Source organism: Trachypithecus francoisi, unplaced genomic scaffold (genome assembly GCF_009764315.1).
Source record: "Trachypithecus francoisi isolate TF-2019V2 unplaced genomic scaffold, Tfra_2.0 Lachesis_group4, whole genome shotgun sequence".
In the NCBI taxonomy this organism is placed as follows: Eukaryota; Metazoa; Chordata; class Mammalia; order Primates; family Cercopithecidae; genus Trachypithecus; species Trachypithecus francoisi.
Window position 1 is genome coordinate 114,792,618 of NW_022681469.1, and position 26,299 is coordinate 114,818,916.

Sequence of the window (26,299 nt, forward strand, 5' to 3'; positions counted from 1 at the left end):
AAACTGACATCTACTTGTAAAGGAATGAAACTTAGTTTATTCCATATACAAAAATACACTGAAATGGATCAAAGACCTAAGTAAAAGAACTAAAGCTATAAAACTCTTAGAAAGAAACATAAGAGAAAATGTTTATGACATTGGATATGGCAATGAGTTATTGAATATGACACCAAAGGAACAGGCGAAAAAAGAAAATATAGATAATGTGGACTACAATGAAATTAAAATCTGTGTGACAAAAGACACAATCAACCAAGTGAAAAAGCAATCTATAGAATGTAACAAAATATTTTCAAGTTAAATATCTGAAAAAAGGTTAATATCAAGAATATATAAAGAATTCCTGTAATTCAGCAATAACAAAAACAAATAACCTGACTTTAAAAATAGGCAAAGGACTTCAATAGAGATTTCTCCAATGAAGATATACAAATAGCCAAAAAGCACATGAAAAAAATGCTTAGTTCACAAATCATTAGGGAAATGCTAGTCAAAACCATGATGAGATATTTCCTCACACTCATTAGGATAGCTACTATAAAAAAACAACAACTAAAAAATAGCAAATGTTGGTGAAGATATGGAAGAATTAGAACACTCGTGGCTTCTTGTTGGGAATGTAAAATGGTGCAGCTACTATGGAAAGGTGTAGTGGTTCCTCAGAAAATTAAGAATATAATTACTGTATGATCCAGTGATATTATTTCTGGATATATACCTAAAATAACTGAAACTGGGATCCAAAAAGATATTTTTAAAGCCATGTTCATAGCAGCATTATTCACAACATCCAAAAGGTGGACACAGCCCAAGTGTCCATTGACATATGAATGGGTAAAAGAAATGTGATACTTACACACAAAAGAAGGTTATTCAGCCTTAAAAGAAAGACAAGTCTGACATCTGATACAAACTGATGAATTTTGAGGACATTATGTTAAGTGAAATAAGCCAGACACAAAAGGACTAATACTGTATGATTTCACTCATATGAGGTACATAGAGAAGTCAAAATTATAGAGATGGAACACAATGCACAACAATGTGAATGTACTTAACAGCGTTTACTGTCCCACTTAAAAATGGTTAAGATGGTGAATTTTATGCTTTGTGTATTTTTACCTCAATTTAAAAAGGGGCCATCAACATGAACTTTGGAGTTCTGATCTCATACAATCAACAAGATGAATTCCCAGGACTGAAGAAAAAAGCAGGAAATTGTGGAGATTTCCCCTGGAGACAAAAGTCGCAAATTAAACCTCTGAAGGCTGTAGATGGGGGAAAACCTAAGGGGATGGTATGTCTGGAGCCCAGGAGAAACGGGCCCAGCAGGACCCCAGGCAATTACTGCAGTTATTTCTAATGATGCCCACTGGAGGTTACTCCATAGAGTCCAAGAGCAGCCCTGCAAATAAGCCGAGGATGAGCCCAGTCACCTGTCCTTGGCCTTGCCCACCAGGGAATGAGGCTCTGCTGTCCCCAGCCACCTTCCTCTCCCTGCCTCCCACAACCTTCTTTCTCATCTTGCTTTCCATGGGGCCCAGGCTTATGTCCCAGATCCTAGGCTGCTTGTGATCTTTCCACCCTCTTAAGAGAGGAGAAGCCACTCAAGAGGAGGCAGAAGCCTCGTGTAGGGTTAACAGAAATCAAACCAACTGGACAGGTCACTGCCCATATAGTAGAAGGAAGAGACACTCCTTCCCAAAGTCCCTAAATGCCTTAGCCAAAGACATCTCTTTCTCCTTCACTTCTCAAGGGCAAGCGGAACCTGAACCTGAAGGGACCCTGGAAACCATCCAGGGATCCAATCTCATTATTTTAGCAGAGTACAGACTTGCCACACCACACAGGATTAAATTCCTGGACAACCTCTCTCAGTCCCTGACCTCATCCCTACAAAGAGGTCTTCTCCAGCAATTTCATTGCCCATCAATTCCAGCCCCTTCTAACATTTAATCAGAAAATGTTTGCTGGTGCAAAGACAGGCCCAGAAGCAGAGCAGGTGACTACTGCAATGGCCTCATTGTCACATTGTGAAGAATGTAAGCCACTTATCAGGGAAAAGTCTGGTGGAAGTTAAACCTCCAAGTGTTCTCATCATCCTCCAAATTAACATCTTATGTTTGTTGACATGTGCACAAACATTCTGACAAATATGTCATCTGTATGTAAAGGCTATTACGCATTCTGTTGTGAAAATCTACATCCTAGGCACATATCCAGACATCAACACGGTATTTCATTTTTACTCTCTGTATAGTGTTCCATATCATTGATATGTCATAGTTTGCAAGCAGTTCTCCCATTATTTTGGACACGGGTATCTCAACACTTTTTAAATTTAAAGATCGTGTCTCAACAAACAACTTTGAACCAATTATCTTTTTCCATATGATTTGTTTCCTTCTGTGTGATTTCAAACATAAAATTCCTACGTTTGTGTAAATTTATTTCATCTCTGTAAGCCTTTCTAAGTGAGATGAGAGTACCCACCTATACGGTTTGAGGTAGAATTTTATAACTAATACTGAAATAGCACAGTGTCTGCTCTAATGTGTACACTTATTAAAAGTAAAAGCAATTGAACCCATAGAGATAGAGAGTAGAAAGATGGTAAACAGAGACTGGGAAACATAGTCGAGAGTAAAGTGGGAATAGTTACTGGGTACAAAAAAATTGATAGCACACAGGGTGATTATAATCAATATTAATTCAATCACACATTTAAAAATAACTAAAACTATATTATTGGATAATTTGTAACACAAAGGATAAATGCTTAAGGGGGTAGATGCCCCATTTTCCATGATGAGATTATTATGCATTGCATCCCCATATTGAAACATCTCATTTATGCCATAAGTATTTACCCAACCTATGTGCCCCAAAAAATTAAAAATTAAAAATTAAAACATATTTTATGTTTTAAAATTGAAACTAAAATTTTAATTTTAATTAGAATGTTTTACATATCAACCAAGAACTTCATATCCAGCCAAACTAGGCTTCATAAGTGAAGGAGAAATACAATCCTCTATACACAAGCAAATGCTGAGGGATTTTGTCACCACCAGGCTGGGCTTACAAGAGCTCCTGAAGGAAGCACTAAATATGGAAAGGAAAAACTGGTACCAGCCACTGAAAAACAAACCAAAATGTAAAGAACATCAACAGTATGAAAAAACCGCATCAACTAATGGGCAAAATAATTAGCTAGAATCATAATAATAGGATCAAATTCACACATAACAATATTGACCTTAAATGTAAATGGGCTAAATCTCCCAATTAAAAGACACAGACTGGTACATTGGATAAAGAGTCAAGATCCATCAGTGTGCTGTATTCAGGAGACCCATCTCATGTGCAAAGACACACAAAGGCTCAAAATAAAGGAATGGAAGAGTTACCAAGTAAATGGAAAAAAAAAAGCAGGGGTTGCAATCCTAGTCTCTGATAAAACAGACTTGAAACCAACAAAGATCAAAAAAGACAAGGAAGGGCATTACATAATGGTAAAGGGATCAATGCAACAAGAAGATCTAACTACCCTAAATATATATGCACCCAACACAAGAGCACTCAGATTTATAAAACAAGTTCTTAGAGACCTACAAAGAGACTTAAACTCCAACACAATAATAGTGGGAGACTTTTACACCCCACTGTCAATATTAGACAGATCAATGAGACAGAAAATAAATATATTCATGACTTGAACTCCGCTCTGGACCAAGAGATCTTAATAAATATCTACAGAACTCTCCACCCCAAATCAATAGAATATACATTCCTCTCAGCACCTCATCACACTTATTCAAAAATCGACCACATAATTGGAAATAAAACATTCCTCAGCAAAAGCAAAAGAACAGAAATCATAATAAACAGTCTCTCAGACCACAGTGCAATCAAATTAGAACTCAGGATTAAGAAACTCACTCAAAACCACACAACTACATGGAAAGTGAACAACCAACTCCTGAATGACTACTGGGTAAATAACAAAATGAAGGCAGAAATAAAGATGTTCTTTGAAATCTTTGAGAACAAAGACACAACGTACCAGGATCTCTGGGACACAGCTAAAGCAGTGTTTAGCGGGAAATGTATAGCACTAAATGCCCACGGTAGAAAACAGGAAAGACCTAAAATTGACACCCTAACATCATGATTAAAAGAACTAGAGAAGCAAGAGCAAACAAGTTCAAAAACTAGCAGAAGACAAGAAATAACTAAGATCAGAGCAGAAATGAAGGAGATAGAGACACAAAAAAACCCGTCAAAAACATCAATAAATCCAGGAGCTGGTTTTTTGAAAGAATTAACAAAATAGATAGACCGCTAGCCAGAATAATAAAGAAAAAAAGAGCAAAGAATCAAATAGACACAATAAAAAATGATAAAGGGGATATCACCACTGATCACACAGAAAAACAAGCTACCATTAGAGAATACTATAAACACCTCTATGCAAACAAACTAGAAAATATAGACATACACCCTCCCAAGACTAAACCAGGAAGAACTCAAACCCCTGAATAGACCAATAACAAGTTCTGAAACTGAGGCAGTAATTAATAGCCTACCAACAAAAAAAAAGTCCAGGACCAGACAAATTCACAGCTGATTTCTACCAGAGGTACAAAGAAGAGGTGGTATTATTCCTTCTGAAACTATTCCAAAAAATAGAAGAAGAGGGTCTCTTCCCTAACTCATTTTATGAGGCCAGCATCATCATGATACCAAAACCTGGCAGAGACACAACAAAAAAAGAAAATTTCAGGCCAATATCCCTGATGAACACTGATGTGAAAATCCTCAATAAAATACTGCCAAACCAAATCCAGCAGCACATTAAAAAGCTTATCCACCACAGTCAAGTCAGCCTCATCCCTGGGATGCAAGGCTGGTTCAGTATATGCAAATCAATAAACATAATCCATCACATAAACAGAACCAATGACAAAAACCACATGATTATCTCAATAGATGCAGAAAAGGCCTTTGATAAAATTCAACACTGCTTCATGCTAAAACACTCAATAAACTAGGTATTGATGGAACATATCTCAAAATAATAAAAGCTCTTTATAACAAATCCACAGCTAATATGATACTGAATAGGCAAAAGCTGGAAGCACTCCCTTTGAAAACCAGCACTAGGACTCTCTCATCACTCCTATTCAACATAGTATTGGAAGTTCTGGCCAGGGCAATCAGGCAAGAGAAAGAAATAAAGGGTATTCAGACAGGAAGAGAGGAAGTCAGATTGTTTCTATTTGCAGATGACATGATTGTGTATTTAGAAAACCCCATCATCTCAGCCCAAAACTCCTTAAGCTGATAAGCAACTTCAGCATAGTCTCAGGATAAAAATTAATGTACAAAAATCACAAGCATTCCTATACACCAATAATAGACAAACAGAGAGCCAAATCATGAGCAAATTCCCATTCACAATTGCTACAAAGAGAATAAAATACCTAGGAATCCAACTTACAAGGAACGTGAAGGACCTCTTCAAGGAGAACTACAAACTGCTGCTCAAGGAAATAAGAGAGGACAGAAACAAATGGAAACACATTCCATGCTCATGGATAGGAAGAATCAATATTGTGAAAATGGCCATACTGCCAAAAGTCATTTATAGATTCAATGTTCTTCCCATCTGAAGAACTGAAGAAAGTCAGTTCTTCCCACCACTGACTTTCTTCAAAGAATTAGAAAAAACTACTTTAAATGTAATATGGAACCAAAAAAGAAGCCATATAGCTAAGACAATCTGAAGCAAAAAGAACAAAGCTGGAGGCATCACGCTACCTGACTTCAAACTATTCTACAGGGCTACAGCAACCAAAACAGCATGGTACTGGTAGCAAAACAGATATATAGACCAGTGGAACAGATCAGAGGCCTCAGAAATAACACCACACATCTACAACCATTTGATCTTTGACAAACCTGACAAAAACAAGCAATGGGGAAAGGATTCCCTATTTAATAAATGGTGTTGGGAAAACTGGCTAGCCACAAGCAGAAAACTGAAATGACCCTTCCTTACACCTTATACAAAAATTAACTCAAGATGAATTAAAGACTTAAATGTAAGACCTAAAACCATAAAAACCCTAGAAGAAAACTTAGGCAATACCATTCAGGACATAGGTATAGGCAACGACTTTATGAATAAAGCAACAAAAGCCAAAATTGACAAATTGGATCTAATTAAACTAAACAGCTTCTGCAAAGAAAAAAAAATCACAGTGAACAAGCATCCTACAGAATGGGAGAAAATTTTTGCAATCTATTCATCTGACAAAGGAGTAATATCAATATCCAGAATCTACAAGGAACTTAAACAAATTTACAAAAAACAAACAGACAACCCCATCAAAAAGTGGGCAAAGGATACGAACAGACACTTTGCAAAAGAAGACATGTATATGGCCAACAAACATATGAACAAAACCTCATCATCACTGGTCATTAGAGAAATGAAAATCAAAACCACAATGAGATATCATCTCATGCCAGTTAGAATGGCGATCATCAAAAAGTCAGGAAGCAACAGATGCTGGAGAAGATGTGGAGAAATAGAAATGCTTTTACACTGTTGGTGGGAGTGTCAATTAGTTCAAGCATTGTGGAAAACAGTGTGGTGATTCCTCAAGGACCTAGAACCAGAAATAACATTTGACCCAGCAATCCCATTACTGGGTATACCCCAAGGATTATAAATTATGCTACTATAAAGACACATGCACACATATGTTTATTGCAGCACTCTTCACAATAGCAAAGACTTGGAACCAATCCAAATGCCCATCAATAATAGACTGGATAAAGAAGATGTGGCACATATACACCATGGAATACTATGCAGCCTTAAGAAAGGATGAGTTTGTGTCTTTTGCAGGGACATGGATGAAGCTGGAAACAATCATTCTCAGCAAATTAACACAGGAACAGAAAACCAAACACCGCATGTTCTCACCCATAAGTGGGAGTTGAAAAATGAGGACACATAGACACAGGGATGGGAACATCACACACCGGGGCCTGTCAGGTGTGGGGACTAGGGGAGGAATAGCATTAGGAGAAATACCTAATATAGATGATGGTTTGATGGGTGCAGCAAGCCACCATGGCACATGTATACCTATGCAACAAACCTGGACATTCTGCACATGTATCCCAGAACTTAGAGTATAAAAAAAAATCTAGAAATAAAAAATTCATTGAAGCAAATACAAAATAAGTTGAAAGCTCTAACAATAGACTAGACCAGGCAGAAGAAAGAATCTCAGAGCATGGCTGGGCGCGGTGGCTCACGCCTGTAATCCCAGCTCTCAGGGAGGCAGAGGCGGGAGGATAGCTTAAGCCCAGGAGTTTGAGACCTGCCTGGGTAATACAGCGAGACCCCATTCTCCACAAAAAGGAAAACAAACAAACAAAAAAGACCAAAAAAAAAAAAAAAATCTCAGAGCATGAAGACAGATTTTTTGAATTTATCAAGTCAGGCAAAAATAAAGCAAAATAGTTTTTATAACTGGACAGAGCCATTGAGAACTATGGTGTTATGTACAATGTCCAAACCTGTCACTCATAAGTGTTCCTGAGAGACAATTAAAAATTAAAAGTTTGGAATACCTATTTGATTTGAGGAAATAATTAGGGAAAATGTCTCTAGTCTTCCTAGAGACTTAGAAATCCAGATGCGATAGAATCACACGAGTCAAGGGAGATATAATGCAGAACAAATGTCACTAAGACATGTGGTTATCTGACTACCTGAAGTCACTATAAAGGATAAGTCTTAAAATCACCAACAGAAGAATGTCTAATTACCTATAAAGGAAGTCCCTCCAGACTAACAGTGAACTTCTCAGGAGAAGCCTTACAAGGCAAAATAGATTAGGGTTCTATTTTCTGATTTCTTAAAGAAAAAATTTGTCAAAAAATGAATTTAGTATTCTATTAAACTGAGTTCATAAATGAAGAAGTAATGTCTTTCCTAGACACGCAAACACTAAAAGAATTTATCACCACTAGGCTGTCCCTACAAGGAATACTCAAAGAAGTTCTAAACATGGACATGTAAGGTATATCCTCACCATAATAAAAACACAAAAAAATATAAATTTCACTGTATTAGTCCATTCTTGTACAGTTATAAAGAAACAACTGAGACTAGGTAATTTATAAAGAAAAGAGATTTAATTGGCTCACAGTTCTGCAAACTTTACAGGAAGCATGATGCAAGCATCTGCTCAGCTTCTGGGGAGGCCTCAGGCAACTTACAATAATGATGGAAGGTGAAATGGGAGCTGGCACTTCACGTGACTGGAGCAGGAAAAACAGAGAGAAGGGGGAGGTGTCACACACTTTTAAGCAACCAGATCTCCTGATAGCTTACTATTACAATAACAGGACCAAAGCAGATGGTGCTACACCATGAGAAATCACCCCCATGATCAAATCACCTCCCAACAAGCCACACCTCCAACATTGGAGACTATAATTGCACATGAAATTTAAGTGGAACACAGATCCAAACCATATTGCTCAGAGATCTTATAGTTACACAGTTGAGACTAAAAAGCAACTAGGTGACAACTGCTATTACATTAGGAACAAAACCTCACATTTCAACATTAACATTTAATGTAAATTGATTAAATGTTCCACTTAAAATACATAGATTGGTGGAATGGATTAAAACATGATCCAACCATATTCTGCCGGGATGCCTAAACAGAGCGGGCCATTTAAATCAGGTGAAATGTGTCTCCCCTCTCAGCCAGAGTCCCACTCCACATAGGCACAGAGATACCAGGTGGGCCCACAAGTTTGTGGTAAACATATTCACCTGTCCAAACCCAAATAATGGACTTGGAGACATGAAGAACAGTGGAAGTGAGACTTTTTTTTTTTTTTTGAGGCAAAATCTGGCTCTGTTGCTCAGGCTGGAATGTAATGGCGTGATCTCAGCTCACTGTAACCTTTGCCTCCTGGGTTCAAGCCATTCTCCTGCTTCAGCCTTCCAAGTAGCTGGGACTACAGGTGCGTGCTACCATGCCTGGATAATTTTTGTATTTTTAGTAAAAGCGGGGTTTCTACTATGTTGGCCAGACTGGTCTCGAACTCCTGGCCTTGGGTCCCAAAGTGCTGGAATTACAGGCATGAGCTACCACACCAGGCTGGAAGTGAGACTTGTAATGGTGGTCCTGCAAGATCGGGTGTCTGGTAGGCAGGTACGCCCGGGGCAGTTACAGCAGGTAATTTATCTCCTAGCACAGAATTCCTTACCCCAGTTCCCCACTGGTCAAGTACTATAGGGTTTCTATCTTCCCAGACATCGTCTAAGTTTCATTATCCTCCTTATAAGGTTATACCCCGGTTCTCTTCCCTGCTTAAGTTTTGATTTCCCAATAATAAAACTTTCTTCCCTTTTATGGACTGACCCCTCCTCTACATTCTGTTCACTTATTGTGACCTACTAGGTGCATGAGCCGTGCAGTTTGTTACACCCACAGGCTGGCTGCCAGTGCTTAGATTCACCATGCCTTGAAAATGGATCATTTAAAATGTTTCCTCGCACCCACCAAAAATAAAAATTTTAAATTTAAATAAATAAAAATGTAAAAGAGAATTTCTAGAAGATTTCTGAGGGCAGTCATTCTCAAACACTAGCTGTACCTTGTGACCACCTGGGAGTTTTAAATATTCACGATGCTTGTGTCATCTCAGAGATTCTAAAATACTTTCCCCACAGTGTTGCTCTGAACATCCTCTCCATTGCTTCTCATGTGAAACCAACTTTGAGAATCACTAATTCAAAACATTTCTTCCAGAGTGGAAAATCTCCCACAGGTCAGGGTCATCCCGACTGTTAGAACTCACCTTTCAGGACCCTTCCGCTGACAAGCCAAGCTAGTTCTCAACCGAACAATAATTCTATGAATGTTCTTTCCTCTCTCTTCCACATCCTCTTCCCATCCCTCATGTCCTGGTTCAACCCCCAAGCTCCTCCGAAGAGCCTTCCCCATCTAGTCCAGGGCCCATTCAGTCCTCTGCTTTGTTATTCATTACTGCAGCCTGTTATCATCACCTAATTTCATATTTGTCATTAAATCATTCATGTTCATTTACTAAGTTCTCTCTATATTAAAGAATGTCTGCCCTCACTCCCTTAAAAATATCACTTCATTTTATTTCTTTCATAAAATTCAAATAGTACCTTGCCAGGGACATTGTCCATGGTAAGCATTCAGTAAGTGTTCAAGGAGTGATTTGCAGTTGAATTAGGGTTCTTGGCCACAAATTTTAAGGTATTTAATTTTAAATTTTAGTCTGACATTTATGTATGTGTGGGTGTTTGTGGGTGTGTTTGTCTATCTGTCTCTTAGAAAAATATATTCATGTCACTTTAAAATTTAAAATAATGTGGTGTTAGCTTTATAGAAAAGTTGGGATCTTTTCCCTGATGAACTTAAAGAACAGTTGTCATTGATTGATGTTAAACAAGACCTTCTAAGTCTTATTTCTAGGACTCATGCATTCTATATGCAACTCCTTCTCTGAAGTAGGATTTCTGTATGGGAATGGAGGAGGGTAGAGATGGTTTTCATCCTATCTGTGACTTAACGGAAGCTTTGTAACCATTCTGTACATGTGTACAAACAGGGGGCTCAGTGCGGGAGAAAGCAGGCTTGTGGCACATTTGGGAAGGGGAAGATAGTCCCTAGCCCAGCTCCCAGGCATCTACAGGCTGACGCTTCTCAGTCTCTACAGCAATTTGCTTGCCCTCCACTCAACTGAGATTGGAAGTTACAGTGTTGCTGACTTGATAGGAGTGAGGCTAAAACTATGGTCAAAATGCTGTGGGACTTGAGAAGCTCCCCATTTGCACTGCTCTTTGTAGCCAAGATGAGATATTAAAAGCAAAAGCATAGACCAGGCGCAGTGACTCACGCCTATAGTCACAGCACTTTGGGAGGCCAAGGCAGGCTGATCACTGAGGTCAGGAGGTCAAGACCAGCCTGGCCAACACGGTGAAACCCTGTCTCTACTAAAAATACAAAACTTAGCTGGACTCAGGGGCACACACCTGTAATCCCAGCTACTGGGGAGGCTGAGGCAGGAGAATTGCTTCAACTCAGGAGGCGAGGCGGAGGTTGCGGTGAGCCAAGATCACACCACTGCACTCCAGCTCAGAGGCCACAGAACAAGACTCTGTCTACATAAATAAATAAATAAATAAATAAATAAATAAATAAATAAAGCTTCCTGAAGGCCTCTTCCCATCATTTCACAGGCTGGGTTCTATTAGGAGGGGTTACTGGACTTTTCAGAAGTCAATGGCTGCTTATATAATTAAAATGTATAGTATCTACTCAAGATTACTTTGCAAGTTTTAACATATATTAATTTAATTATATATGGCTTTTCAAAAATAATTTACCATACTGCTTGAGAATCTGGATTTAATATTTAAAAGTCATCCTTTTTACTAGGAATTTCTATCAAGGTCAGGCTCGGTGGTTCATGTCTGTAGTCCCAGTAATTTGGGAGGCTGAGAGAGAAGGATTGCTTGAGTCCAGGACTTTGAGACCAACCTAGGCATTATAGCAAGACCCCATATCTACAAAATTAAATATTAAGTCTGGACGTGTTGATGCATGCCTGCAGTTCCAACTACTTGGGAGTCTGGGGCAGGAGGATCACTTGAGCCCAGGAGTTTAGGGCTGTATTTCTGTTGACTTTTAAGAATGTTGAGGTTTTACTTGTCACATAATTCATGATTCCTCAGGGCAAGGAGACACAGAATGTGGGTCAGTGATGATAATGAGCCAATGCCATTTCCCAAGGCTCAGCCTTAGGATCTCTTCCAGCAAGCAGGCATAGAGGGGCTCTCAGATGACAGCACTGCTGTTGCAGGTCTCATCCTTAACAGCTCCTGAGGTAAATATTTCACTCTTCAGAAGGCAGAATTTGTCTATTCTGACCCCTACTACCCCAAAGAAGAAGCTCAAATCATCTTATTGGAGTCCTTGATGTTATATATGCTGCTTGTAGTGACATCAGCCACATCCCTGGTGGTTAAGGTGGTTGGAGGCCACCTGGCAATCCAGGCAGTTGTTCTTCTCCTCTTCTCGCCTTTCACACCCATTGTTCCCAGACATGGATTATTTCCAGAAAGAGGGGCATTCTTTGGTCAGGAGCTTCTCTAGCTTTCCACCTTCTGCAGAACCATTTGAGGGGGTGCACAGGAAGCAGCACAGTATGCTGCTTCTCACTGAAGCTGTCATCTTCATCTTCTCCTTCCCTGCGTCTCCATTACAGGCCCTCTTGACAACAGAATCATGGTGGATCATTCTGAATGTACAGGAATGGCAGCTGAGGCCCAGCCAAAAGCTCTTGCTGCATTCAGGAAAGTGGCTTGGTCACCAGAGTCCAAGGGAAAGAGTCCCAGGAAAAGTTTTGCAATATGCAGCGATCTAACCCAACGAAACTCAGCAAACCTTTCTGGATACCCACTCTGTGTAAAGGACTCAGCTAGGGCCTACAGACACAGTGGTGAATAATACCCAAACTGTCCTTAAGAAGCTCATGCTCTGGTAAGGGATCACCACCACTCATGTGTGGAAACCAGCACGCTGCTGGAGAGGAGGAAAGACAATAATAGAACTATGGGAGGGGGAAAGAAGTTGCCCAGAAGAGGAAGAAGTCATGTCTGATTCCTAAATCAGAGAAAGCCTCTAATAGAAGAGGTCTGGGCTTGGTGCAGTGGCTCGCCCCTGTAATCCCAGCACTTTGGGAGTCCAAAGCCAGAGGATCACTTCAAGCCAGGAATTTGAGACCAGCCTCGGAAACATAGTGAGACACACAGTCTCTACAGGAAAAAAAAAAGAAAAAGAAAAAAAAGAAAATTAGCTAGGTGTGCTGATGCATACCTGTATCCTCAGCTACTCCAGAGACTAAGGCAGGAGGATCACTTGAGCCTGGGAGTTTGAGGTTACAGTGAGCTATGATTGTGCCACTGCACTTTAGCCTGGGCAACAGAGTGAGACTCTGTCTCAAAAAAATAAATAAAATAAATTATTATACGGGTGTTGATTTGGTTTGGATTTGTGTCCCGACCTGCATCTCATGTCGAATTGTAATCCTCAGTGTTGGAGGAGGGGTCTGGTGGGAGGTGATTGGGTGTCATGGGGTCAGACTTATCCTTTGCTGTTCTCATGACAGTGAGTGAGTTCTCATGAGATCTGGTTATTTAAAAGTGTGTAGCACCTCCCTCTTCTCTCTCTCCCTCCTCCTTCTTTGGTCAATATAAGATGTGCCTTCTTCCTTTTCACCTTGCACCATGATTGTAAGTTTCCTGAGGCCTCCCCAGTCTTACTTCCTGTGTAGCCGGCAGAATCGTGAGCCAATTAAACCTGTTTTCTTTATAAACTACCCAGACTCAGTTACTTCTTTATAGAAATGCATGAACAGGCTAATATAGATCTATTGTGTCAAAGAAAAGAAACATAAATGAATAAAAACTTAAAAAGAAATCTATCTGATCTGGATTTGAAAGGATGAGTAGGAGTCTTCTAGGGAATATAGAGAAATTCTAGGCAGTGGAAACTTCCTGGGTAAAGATGTGTATGTGTGGACTATTTTGATGGATTTGAAGTATTTTGGGATGAAGGCAGCCATGAAGATAAGGGCCGGTTAGAGATTGAATGCCAATGACTTCACATGAGTTTCTCATAAGAATCTATAACTCTTGGGGCTTATCAAATACCAATTAGTTTACTGATATCACACAATATAAAGTCAAAGGAGGTCAAAATAAGGGTGGTCATAATTCTTCTCCAACTGTGAATGTCAGAAGGGCATCCCAATCCCTCCACATGAGGAGGAGCATAGGTGGCTTTTCTACTGGCTGCAGCTGTGGACCCACCTCATTCCCCAGCACATAAATATTTCTGTTAACCTTAATTAAATCACCTCTGGGCAGAGAAAGAAAGCTCTACATGCACAGCCCAGCAAAAAGCAGCACACAGCTGAAAGAAAAACTCAGAAGACAGATTTGAAAAAGAAAACTGGCGATGGATCTCATTCCAAACTTTGCCATGGAAATGTGGGTTCTCCCACCTACCAGTCTAGTGCTCCTCTACCTGTGAATAACTGTCCAGGCCATCTGCTCTGTAACTTTAGACTTTTAGTGCTAATCAGGCCTATTTTTCTTATTTGTTTTGAAGATGAAAGACATAATGGAGGGGAAGTTGCTTAAGCATTGAATGCCACAAACATAAATTATCATTATTGATCTGTTGGGGCTCATAACAAAACACTTGAAAACAGGGCACTGTGGCAAGCTGAGTACTTTGAATTAAAGGAGACTGGAGGATCTCAGAAATGGCCTCAGAACTAAAGTCTCTCTGACCTTCTCCTGCCTCCCCTACTTTCCCTCCAAAAGTACAGAGAGGGGCTTTCTCTGAAGTTCCTTTATCTGACTAAGGAAAGACCTGCCAGAAAGAATGCAGTTGTCTTTAGCACCTCCAAATAATATCATCAAACAGAATATTAACTTATAGGAAAGAAGTAGAAAGTTGATAATACTTATTCTTTGGAGCACTGCTATCTGACACACTTTATCTCCGTAATAAAATAACCTTTGTTCATCATGCATTTTCTCCCCTTATCCTTCCACAGCTTGTGTCACCAGTTCCCCACCAGAAGCCCTTAAATGTTTAGTAAGTCATAATACTATTTAAGCTTCAACCACCTGGTCCTTATTTTAGTCTTATATGTTGTGAGTCTCCAGTGTCTATGCATTTCATAAATGTGTATGCACTTTTTTTTTGAGACAAGAGTCTGGCTCTGTAACCCAGGCTGGAGTGCAGTGATGCAATCATAGCTCACTGCAGCCTAGAACAACTGGGCTCAAATCATCCTCCCACCTCAGCCTCCCGAGTAACTGAGATGACAGTTGCTGTTAATCAATCCATTGTCAGGTTCTCAGACTCAAATATTAAGCCTCTAGAGGAGGAACTGAAGTTTTCTCTCCCCACCTCCTACAGTTTTGGTGAGACAACTAGGAAATAAAGTCACTCTGCTCCTTCTGAAGCTACCATTGAGAGACCCTGAGACCTGACGAAGCTGGAGAAAGGTAGGAATTCTTACCCAGTCTGTCTCCTGTATCTCTGCCTGTGGAACCAGGTTGAACAAGTGGTAATATCACTATTTGTCTCATGTTTCTTTCCAAACTTAGATTAGTAATGGAAAACCTTTTTGTAAACTTGTTCTTGGTATACAACGTCTAGTGTTTTTATTTTTGCTATGAGTATTCTGCATTTCTGGTCCCTGCCCCTTCAGAGATGGTCTTTGTTTTCCTTTGTCTTTTTGCCATTTGTCAGAAAGAGGAGAATTGTAGGGTAGAACACAGGCATAAGGTCTTTTTATAAGCCTGTCATTTAAGCCCACCCAACAGACTGGTGACTTCATAATTCTCAGCAGACCAGCATCTGTTTAGACAAACTTTGCAGTGTATCTCTCAGACAAAAATCAAATGAGATCTTTCTTTTGTCTATTTGTATGTCCTGAGAAATTGGCTTTGTTGCCAAGTGAGAGCATCTCTCTCTGGTCTCTGTTACCTGGGGACCTGATTGTTGGTTCACATCTGGCAGCTAGTCAAAAAGGCTGGGGACCCAAGACATGAAGTAGCAAGTAGCATTCTCTGCTTTGTCTGACCATGCCAGCTCACAGGGGAGTTAGTCTTAAGAGATTCAAGTCCATAAGGGCTTTTGTCATCCCAACCTTCACCAAAATGAGTGAGTGACTGAGGCGTAACTCTCAGTCACCAAGGATTTTTGAGCCAGCTTGAGTGCTGGCTCAAAATACATACCCAAGAAAAATGTAAGTTACACATGCATCTGTGGCCAGTTTTCTTTCCAAAGAGGTTCTCAGAGATTTAATATTGATACATTTTCCTTTAAAAATGGGGAGGGGCTGCTATGAGATGAATGATTACATACTTGTGAGACTTCAGTTAGTGCCTTGTCATATGATAAGGTGAACATTTAAAGAAAAAGTAATGAAGGAAATAGATCTCTCAGGGAATGGTGAGGGAAGGATTAATCTCGTCTTATCTTTACTCTGTACCTGGGAGATAAGCTCATAACTGACAATATTGGTGTGGAATCTTTTGAAGGGGCTGCTTTCTCTTTCGCCTTTAGGAAAGAAAGTCTAATGACCATAAGCAAAGGAGGGAGTATAATGAGGCATGCTGGACCTCCCTTTTCATCATGCCCTGGAATTCAGTTTTTTGGGTTCCTCTGGCATCCACTTAGCCAACAGGGAGTCTGTTTAGTTGGTGGAGGGAGCTTGGGATTTTGTTTTTGGTTTACATTCTCCTTTATTTGGGCCAAGATTTTCCAGAGCCAACATCAATGGCAAACTTTTATTTGGTCTCATCATTGCTGTGATGGTGTGGCTGTCTGCCCCAAGTCCACCCTGTCCCTCCATGGGGTTCTTATGGCCAAAGGACTTAAAACCAAAAGACCAATAACTGATTTATATGTTCTAGGCCAGACAGGAATAGAGGTGGGAAGGCATTCATCAATCCTTAAAATCTTTTTTAAGTAATAAAAGAGCCAAAAAACAAAAGTCAAAAGACTTGTCATGAAAGGCAAGGTTACAAAATTGACTTATCTGTCAATTGTATGCATTGAACTACTGTAATCGAGGTTTTACTTACAGACTTGTAGCAATTAACTGTATAAAACTTGAACATTTTGTTAAAACCATTTAAGCTAAGAAATTTAGAAACTCTGGTTGTCCTGCAAAGTTTTTTGTGGTCTCTCTAATATTTGTCCTAAAGTGGTCAGTACATTTATTTTTATAGATCTATTTGCATAAATTCTATAACTGGGAACAAGTGTACAAAGGTTATTGATGGCAGTGGCTGCTCCAGACAGCCTGCCACTGCCATCATGCCAGCTGCAACAGGGAAGCAGGCGGGGCTGCACACTCCATGGAGCCCTGCCCCTTCCAAGTTGGGGCAGGAGCTCCCTGGGTGCTGCTGCAGCCACCCAAACCACAGCTGCAGACCAGGCCTCCAGCTCCATGGAGTAGGCAGAAGTCCTCCCCTACCCACCCTTACCACCCACCCCCAACTTTCCTCACCCTCCATCCCCCCTACCCTGAACAGCTGCAGCCACCCCCCAGCTGCAGGCTCAGGCATCCCTGCACTCTTGGGGGCCGAGGAAGGCCCCCTACCCTCACAGGATCCAAAGTGCCTGCCCCTGCTCCCTGGCTTCTCCCTGCTGTCAGCACCCTCTCAAATCTCAGAGCAAAGTCAGGCTGAGCCCTGGTGCCATGAATGAAAGTAGGAGGCAGACAGATTCCTGGGTAGAAGGAGGTGTGTCCCTGGTGAGGCCCCACCTTCAGGTCAGGGAGGGCCTGAAGGCTGGGAGCTGGGCTGCCAGTCCCACTGACCAGAGTGGGAACTTGTGATTCTTTTTCCAGTCCTCCCATGGCTTCCCAAGGACCAATCAGTGCACACTTCCTCCCCTCTGGGGCCCATAAAAGCCCCAGGTTCAGCTAGAGCTGAGCAGACATCAGGAAGAGCAGCTGCAGAAATGAACTACTCTCTCTACTGATAGCAGAAGACATTTAGACAACCAGCAGCAGAGAGGGGCTACCCACTCTAGGGCCTCCTCTCTGCCGAGAGCCTCAGAGACCTGCAGAGACATGCAGACTAGCAGCTGCAGAGAGGAGCAACCCACTCCAAAACCTCCTCTCTGTTGAGAGCTGCAGAGATGACAGGATGACCTACCTGCAGAGAGGAGCCTCCCAATCCAAGGTCTCTTCTCTGCTGGGAGCTGAACACTCATCGGGACACCCTGACTGTGGAAAGCAGCTACCCTCTGTTGGTCTCCTGTGAGCTGTTCTATTGCTCAATAATGCTCCTCTTCACCTTGCTTACCCTGCACCTGTCTGCATACCTCATTCTTCCTGGTCGAAGGACAAGAACTCAGGACCCATTGAATGGCAGAGGTAAAAGAGCTATAACACAAACAGGGCTGAAACATGCCCCTTGTTCACCATGTTGCAGGCAAAGAGAAGGAGAAAAGAGCTGCAGTCCCTCAGGGAGCCCAGACCTGGGAGCTCCCCAAAACAGGGTTGTGACTCTTTGGTATCCTGCAGTGACTGGTGTCTCCAAGCTTGCAGGCACCACTGCATCCCCTAGTTCCAGCTGGGGAAACTACTTGCTCTGTGAGCCACAGCCTCACAGAGAGCCAGTGCCCATGTCGGCATCCAGAGTTGCCTGCCACTGCAGCAGCTGCAGTGTCTGCCTGTGCAGTGGCCTGACCCCACATTCGCTCACACACCCCTCTTGGCTCCATTCCTGACTCACCCTTGGCAGGCATGGGATCCAGGCTGGTAGCATGGGCTGAATGCAGCCTGCCAACCCCAGTGGATAGAACAAGCCCAGCAAGTCCGAGCAAAACTTGGGCAGAGGTGCCACTGGTCAGAGGTTTTAGGCCATAAAAGCAGCACCCCAAGGATCCCGTAACATTATTGTGATGTCTTCTCCATAATTTTCTTATCTTTTTACGGAAATTTCTTGATTAGATTACTGAATTAAGGATGGAGCTCTCAGAGTGATGAAGCTTTTTTTTTTCTTTTTTGAAACAGTCTATCTCTGTCTCCCAGGCTGGAGTGCAGTGGTGTGATATCGGCTCACTGCAACCTCTGCCTCTCAGGCTCAAGTGGTCCTCTTGATCACCTCAGCCACCCCAGTACCTGGGATTATAGGCATGCACCACCACGCCCAGCTAATGTTTGTATTTTTAATAGTCATGGGGTTTCATCATATTGGCCAGGCTGATATTGAACTCCTGGCCTTAAGTTATTCACCTGCTTCAGCCTCCCAAAGTGTGGGATTACAGGCGTGAGCATCCTCACCTTAGCCAAAGAAAGTCCTCACCTAGCCAAAGAAAGCATTTTAATATTTGGCTGTACTATTAATAGTTCTGAAAAAGAAGTCAGTCTATTTTACCTGAGGACCTATCCTTTATAAACACTTTATCTAGGCTTTGATTTTTTTAAAAAAACTGAAGGTACCCTTTTGAGTGACACCAAAACCAGTAAATTCAGGCCTGTTGATATGTGACACTGGGTAGATTCTCCTGGGATTGGACTTTCCCAGGATGAACCAAGCCACAAGGGTTAGGAAAGCAAAATACCCATAGGGATGGGGCTTCCTAAGAGAAACTCCCCCGAGAACTGGACATATGTAGAACAACAGGTGTGCTCTTCAGAAGCACCAGCTGCTCAGTCTGCAGAGCCAGCTCCAACAAGTGGGTTTATAGGGGTTTCAGGCCCATGTTCTACACTGCTGTAGCCCTTTTTATGACAGAACAACACAGAAATACAGGAACAAAGGAAAAGACTATTTCTAGAGGAAAAAGGGATCAAACAATATGAGTATTCATAAGAGAAAGTACTAGACAGTACCCTAGAGTTGCTGCACCCAGTACTAGTCACACAAATCCTTTTCTTCTATTTATTCAGATTTTGCAGAGGAGACAAAGAGCAATTCTTAACGTCTGCCCAAGTGGATCTCCCAGAATGAAAGGCCAGGAGCCTGACTGGAAAGAAATTCTTACTTTTCTCAGCCAGACATGGTGGCGTGTGTCAGCTACTTGGGAGGCTGAGCTAGAAAGATCACTTGAGCCCAGGAGGTGGAGATTGCAGTGAGCTGAGATCACACCACTACACTCCAGCCTGGGTAATAAAGTGAGACTCTGTCAAAAAAAAAAAAAAAAGAAAGAAAAAGAAATTCTTACTTTTCGGCTGACATACCAGTGCTTGGGCTCCCTTCACTGAGGCTTCTGAAAGAACAGAATGGCTTTGGTATCCTGCTTACAGGGACAGAACTGCAGAGGCCAAGAAAAATGTTTGTCCTTTCTCCCACAAAGGAGATGAATGGGAGAAATAGCGTACCTACTCATTCACATGTCTGTGGGGGAGAAATGCAGAGTGATTCCCCCTTCTTGAGAAACAGTAAGTCTCTAAGAAAGAGACTTTCACTCCCTTTTATCCAGGAGTGAGAACAACTAGTTGAACAAAACGGACAGCTGTCAATCAAGTGGGAAGTCCACAACTCATGAGAGACCCATCCAGTTTTCAGTCATCATGGAGGAGCGAGAGGAGCTCAATGGCCCCTGCTGGTACCAAATTGCCAGGTCCCTGCAATGTTCCAGAGACAGTGGTGGTAAAAAGAGAAAAGTGGAGGTAGAACACAAATGGGGCAGCAGGAAGATATGGGACTCTCCGTTTTAGGGTCTTCGAGTTTTTCAGATTTTCTGAGACATGGGTTAAGTCTTCGGGTTAGTCTCCTATTAAAACATAGCTAAAGTCCCAATTGTGTTTGAAACTTTCAAAAATGCAGATTGAAAGAAAGCCTTTTATTGTCTTTGAGACATCCAGACTCCTCTTGTCCTCATTGCATGCTTCAGAATTCAATTTAGATGTATCTCTCACGTCCATTTCTATCGAGCCTTTACCTTTAAATTTTAAACTTGAAAAACTGCCAGAGTACCTGATAGTGATTGGTCAGAGACAGAGCCACCGAATTACCTGATGGCAGCCCTTAGAGACCATGGCCTTAGAACCTAGGTTATGCATAGCCCTCACCTTAGGAAGGAGTCCCTTCAAGGGCAAATAAGGTGTGATAGTCCTTGCAACACTGAAGCATGGAGTATCCTGTGAAGCATGAGCTTACTTGATGCAGCATGAATGCACCCCAGGAAACATAAGCATGCCCCTCCAAGTTCAAGCATACCCCAAAAGTGGGTAGCCATAGAACCAGAAGGGCAGGTTCCCTGAAAAAAAATAAAGACCTCAAGACCTCATCCTCAATGGGAGATCTTGATGCAAGAGGAGTTACTGATTTTTCCATGAAACAGCCAGGCCAGGAAGATAAGTGAGCTTAGAGCACTCTTGCTGGTGCCAATGCATTGATTAGTGCAGATGGCACAAGGGAGAAGATCTTGGGAGCCAATTTTGATCCCTTCCTCATCACCAAGAAATACTAGCAAAGACTGTGGGATCTGTGGAGGACAGAGGGAGAGCTTCATTTTCTATAAAACACAGTCTGCAGATTGAGGAGATGCAGCCTTGGAGGTGGAGAGCTATAAAGTTAAAAACCACAGAGCAGGAAAGAGAAGTCAGAGGGGTTAAGAACAGAGTCTTGATTGGACAGCCTTTAAGCCCCAAGTCACATGTCTCTTAATTGGCTTTTCCAAGGTGGTCAGTTAGTTCTTACCACATGATCTGTTGGTGAGCAGTTGGAAAATTCCCAGGTACAGATTTTTTCAGAAAATGTTATTTGACTTGGCTGCAGAAAAATAGGTTTTGCAACACTTACTAAGAACACAGAGAACATGACCGTCACCTAAACCTGCCATGGCCTCTTGGGTTTGTTTTTTGCTTTTGAGGCACAGGGAGTCCTTCTTGTCTGTTAACCTGGAGGCATAATTTGACAACCTAGATAACAAATAGAGATGGGCTTTCTAAAAATAATTATTTTTATTTGGGAATAAAGCATTGCAATGGGAATATGTGTGCCAGGGTAAACTATGTGCATATTCAGGTAGGTAAAGTAAGACAAAGTTTAAAAAAATAATGAGGAGAATTACATAGTTGTTTTGGAATGATTATCCTTGGCTATAAAGATCAATAACAAAGCTGACATCAGTTTGAGGTTCAACAGGCAGTTGCTGGGCAGATGTTCTTGCAGAAGTATTTTTCTTTAGGTTTCTGAGAATCTATAACTTTTGGGCTTACCAATAGCAGTGATTGATTTGTTTACTGATTGTTCACAGAATAAGAAATCAAAGGAGGCCAAAATAAGGACAGTCATAATTCTTTGCCAATTGTCAGTTTGAAAAGGGTACCCAAATCCCTCCACACGAGAAGTAACGTAAGTGGCTTTCCTACTGGCTGCAGCTGTAGACCCACCTCCTTCCCCAGCACATAAATATCCCTGTTAACATTAACTGAATCACCTCTGGGCAGAGAAAGAAAGCTCTGTATGCACAGCCCAGCAAAGAGCAGCACACAGCTGAAAGAAACACTCAGAAGACAGAGTTGAAAAAGAAAACTGGTGATGGATCTCATTCCAAACTTTGCCATGGAAACATGGGTTCTTGTGGCTACCAGCTTGGTACTCCTCTATATGTGAGTAACTATGCAGGCATGTCTGCTCTTAACTCTAAGACATGAAGTGCTAATTAGGCCCATCTTTTTCTTATTTGTTTTGAAAATAAAAGAGATAATGGAGGGGAGGTTACCTAAGTGCCAAATGCTATGAACACATAAAATATTATTAATCTGTTAGAGCTCTTAATACAACATTTGAAAATATAAAACTTAGGCTGGGCATGGTGGCTCACACCTGAAATCTCAGCACTTGGGAGGCGGAGGCGGGCCAATCATGAGGTCAGGAGTTCAAGACCAGCCTGACCAACATGGTGAAACCCCGTCTCTACTAAAAATACAAAAATTAGCTGGGCATGGTGGCACACGCCTGTACTCCCAGCTACTCAGGAGGCTGAAGCAGGAGAATCGCTTGAACCCAGGAGGCAGAGGTTTCAGTGAGCTGAGATCACACCACTGCACTCCAGCCTGGGCAACAGAGCAAGACTCCTTCTCAAAAAAAAAAAAAAAAGAAACTTTGTCATGCTGAGTATGTTGGACTAAAGAAGACTGAAAGACTCCACAAATTCCTTCAGAACTTCTGACCTTCTTCTGTCTACCCATCCCCCATTCTTTCCCTCCTGAAAATGCGGGGTTGGGCTTGCTCTGAAGTTCTCTTATCTGAGGGAAGATCTTCCAAAAAGAATGCAATTGTCTTGAGCCTCTCCAAATAATCTCATCAATCAGAAGACTAACTCACAGGAAAGGAGAAAAAGTTTGATAATACTTATTCTTTGGAACACTGCTACCTGAGAGACTTTATCTCCATAATAAAATAACATTTGCTCATCATGCATTTTCTCCCCTCACCCTCCCATAACTTGTGTCAGCAACTCCCTATCAGAAGCTGCTCCCCTGTTTTTAGTTCACAATGCTATTTAAGCTTTAATCATTCAGTCCTTATTCTAGTCTCATATATTGTGGGCCTCCAGTGCTTATGCATGTAAAATTGTGTATGGATTTTCATTGTAACCACCCAAAGGATTCACCTTGCCCCCTGCCTAGACAGAGCCCATTCATCGAGTCAGGGGAATTGCAATAAAGAGTAATTCATGCTGCCAACAAAAAGAGCCAAACTCTGTACAATACTTGAAGAGATTTATTCTGGGTCAAATATGAGTGACCATGACCCATGACACAGCCTTCAGGAGGTCTTGAGAACATGTACCCAAGGTGGTCAGGGTGCAGCTTGGTTTTATACTTTTAGGGAGGCATGAGATATCAAATACGTTTAAGAAATACATTGGTTTGGTCCAAAAAGGCAGGAAAGGTTGTGATTTTTGCAGAATTCTTTGTGATAGAGCAGACTCCAGAGAAACTGCAACAACTTAAAGTCTTTCAGATCGGGCCCCAAGGAGCTATAGGAGAGAAAACTGTCAGATCAACATTGCCTGCCTCTACTCCAACTGGAGCTGTTTCAAAACCAACATCTAGAAATCTTTTTATCTGGCTGTGCTGTGAACTCAGAAACTAGTCTGCTAAATGATAAACTTTTGGTCTTCTTTTGCTTTGCTAGAACAACCTCTTATTAAGTACCTGTTTAACTGCACCATATACAGACCTAACTTTCATGACAGCACAGCTGCAACACCACCTCCTGAAATGAGGCACAGCTGTTTAACTGGATTGACATTGCTAGGAATGTGAGACTGGCTTAGACTGGTTTAATGTGATCCCTTGCGACTCAGCTACCAATTCAATTGTCGTCTCCACTAGCATCAGCTTTAGTATGTACATTTATGACAGGGGTATGATGGGGCTCCAAAAATGAAACCTCAAAATATGACACTTTGGCATGTTGAGGACTTTGAACCAAAGGAGATTGAAAGGTCTCAGAAAGGCTTCAGAAGGTAACTCTTATGTTCTCCTGTCTCCCAACCCTGCTATTTCTCCTAAAATATAGGAAGGGGCTTTCTCTGAAGTTCTCATACCTAAAGGAAGGACCTCCTAAAAAAAAGTCATAGTCTTGAGCCCCCTCCCTATAATCTCATCAAAAAGAATATTAGCAAGTCCAGGCGTGGTGGCTCACACCTGTAATCCCAGCACTTTGGGAGGCTGAGGTGGGTGGATCACCTGAGGTCAGAAGTTCAAGACTAGCCTAGTCAACATGGTGAAACCCCGTCTCTACTAATATGCAAAAATTAGCTGGGTGTGGTGGCAGGAGCCTGTAATCCCAGCTACTTGGGAGGCTGAGGCAGGAGAATCGCCTGAACCCGGGATGCAGAGGTTGCAATGAGCTGAGATCGTGCCATTGCACTCTAGCCTGGGCAACTTCATCTCAAACAAATAAAAAAAAGAATGTTAGCTCACAGGAAGGGAGACAAAGGTTGAGAATACTTGTTCTTTGGAGCACTGATGCCTGATATACATTATAATAAGATGACTTTTGTTTATCATGCTTTTTCTCCCTTCACTGTCTCATATCTTGTGTTACCCACTTCCCATCAGAAGATGCTACATTTTTGTATTTCAGAATGCTATTTAAGCTTCAATCATCAGGCCATCCTTTGAATATCATATCTTTCAAGGCTTCCATGCACATGCATGAGATAAATTTATAAGGATTATCTCCTATTAAATGATCCACTGTTAGTTCATTTCTCAGACTCAAATACCAAGCCTCCATAGAGGACTGTTGTCTTGACCCTACAGATGCTACACAGATCCATTGAAGGAGTAAATAAACATTATCCACCCCCTCTTCATTCAACTTCCAATTTCTGTTACTTAGAGTGTTTGCTGACATCATTCAATCCTGGGGATGCTTTCTGATTGACTATGAGTTTTGATCTACCTGGACTAATCAACCAGAATTTACCATGGGCAGATAATGGATTATAAACAACTGGAAATCATGTTCAGTGGGAACCTCACCTACCTCTTTAGCTCCAGGCATTTTGGGGGCAGAAGGGAGACTTTAGGAGGTCTTATCTCATTACCTTCACCTCTGTATTCTGTGTCTATGGCAAGAGATATGTAGAAAGATTGCCCATTCATGATAGGCATAAATGGTTTCTTCCCCACTCCCACTCACTCACAGGGCATCATTTACTTAAGGCACCACAGGGCACCCCAGATTTCACGGGAGGCTCAAACTCAGCTCTTCTCTCCTTTCTGTTCCCCTGGCCTGGAAATGCCCTCTGTCCTGAAACTCAATTCCTCCACCCTGTAACATGCACAACAATTTTCTTCTTCTTCTTCTTTTTTTTTTTTTTTTTCTTTTTTTGAGATGAAATCTCACTCTGTTGTCCAGGCTAGAGTGCAGTCCCACAATCTCAGCTCACTGCAACCTCCACCTCCTGAGTTCAAGCAATTCTCCTGCCATAGCCTCCCGAGTAGCTGGAATTATAAGCATGCACCACCACACCTGGCTAATTATTGTATTTTTAGTAGAGAAGGGGGTTTCATCTTGTTGCCCAGACTGGTCTCAAACTCCTGACCTCAGGTGATCCACCCATCTCAGCCTCCCAAAGTGCTGGAATTACAGGCGTGAGCTACCGCACCCAGCCACAATTTACTTCTATATGATGAAATTTTAGAGCAGAGGAGATCTAGAGGAAATCTCAACACTGTCTTCTTTTCTGTCATATTGTCCTTCCAGTCTCTGGGAGCTTAGCATCTCATAGAGATTTCTTTCTCCCCTCATATGAAATGTGCTAGCAGCCTGAAAAGGCAGGAGACTTTAAAGCCAATTTGGATTTTAAATATTTGCTGCCCTTTAAGTTCCAGTACCTCAGGATACATCCTTCATTGGTGATGAGATTCCTGGCCTCATGGAGCAGGTAGAGAGGTGACCTTATTTTTCTTTTTCCTTTGAGACAGAGTCTCACTCTATCACCCAGTCTGGAGTGCAGTGGTGCAATCTCAGCTCACTGCAGCCTCTGCCACCCAGGTGCAAGTGATTCTCCTGCCTCAGCCTGCTGAGTAGCTGGGACTACAGGTGCGTGTCACCATGCCTGGCTAATTTTTGTATTTTTAGTAGAGATGGGTTTCACCATCTTGGCCAGGCTGGTCTTGAGCTCCTGACCTCGTG

General features: G+C 41.7%; 1 protein-coding gene across 1 annotated transcript in view; it reads left to right on the top strand.

The window, feature by feature from the left end:
* Nucleotides 1-19,797: 19,797 nt before the first annotated feature.
* Nucleotides 19,798-26,299, top strand: part of LOC117072863 (cytochrome P450 3A43) — a 42,567-nt gene continuing 36,065 nt past the window's right edge. Inside the window, exon 1 of the mRNA XM_033193315.1 lies at nt 19,798-22,248. Within this exon, the coding sequence (XP_033049206.1) occupies nt 22,178-22,248 (71 nt within the window). The 5' untranslated portion in view covers nt 19,798-22,177. The remainder of the gene's footprint in view (nt 22,249-26,299) is intronic.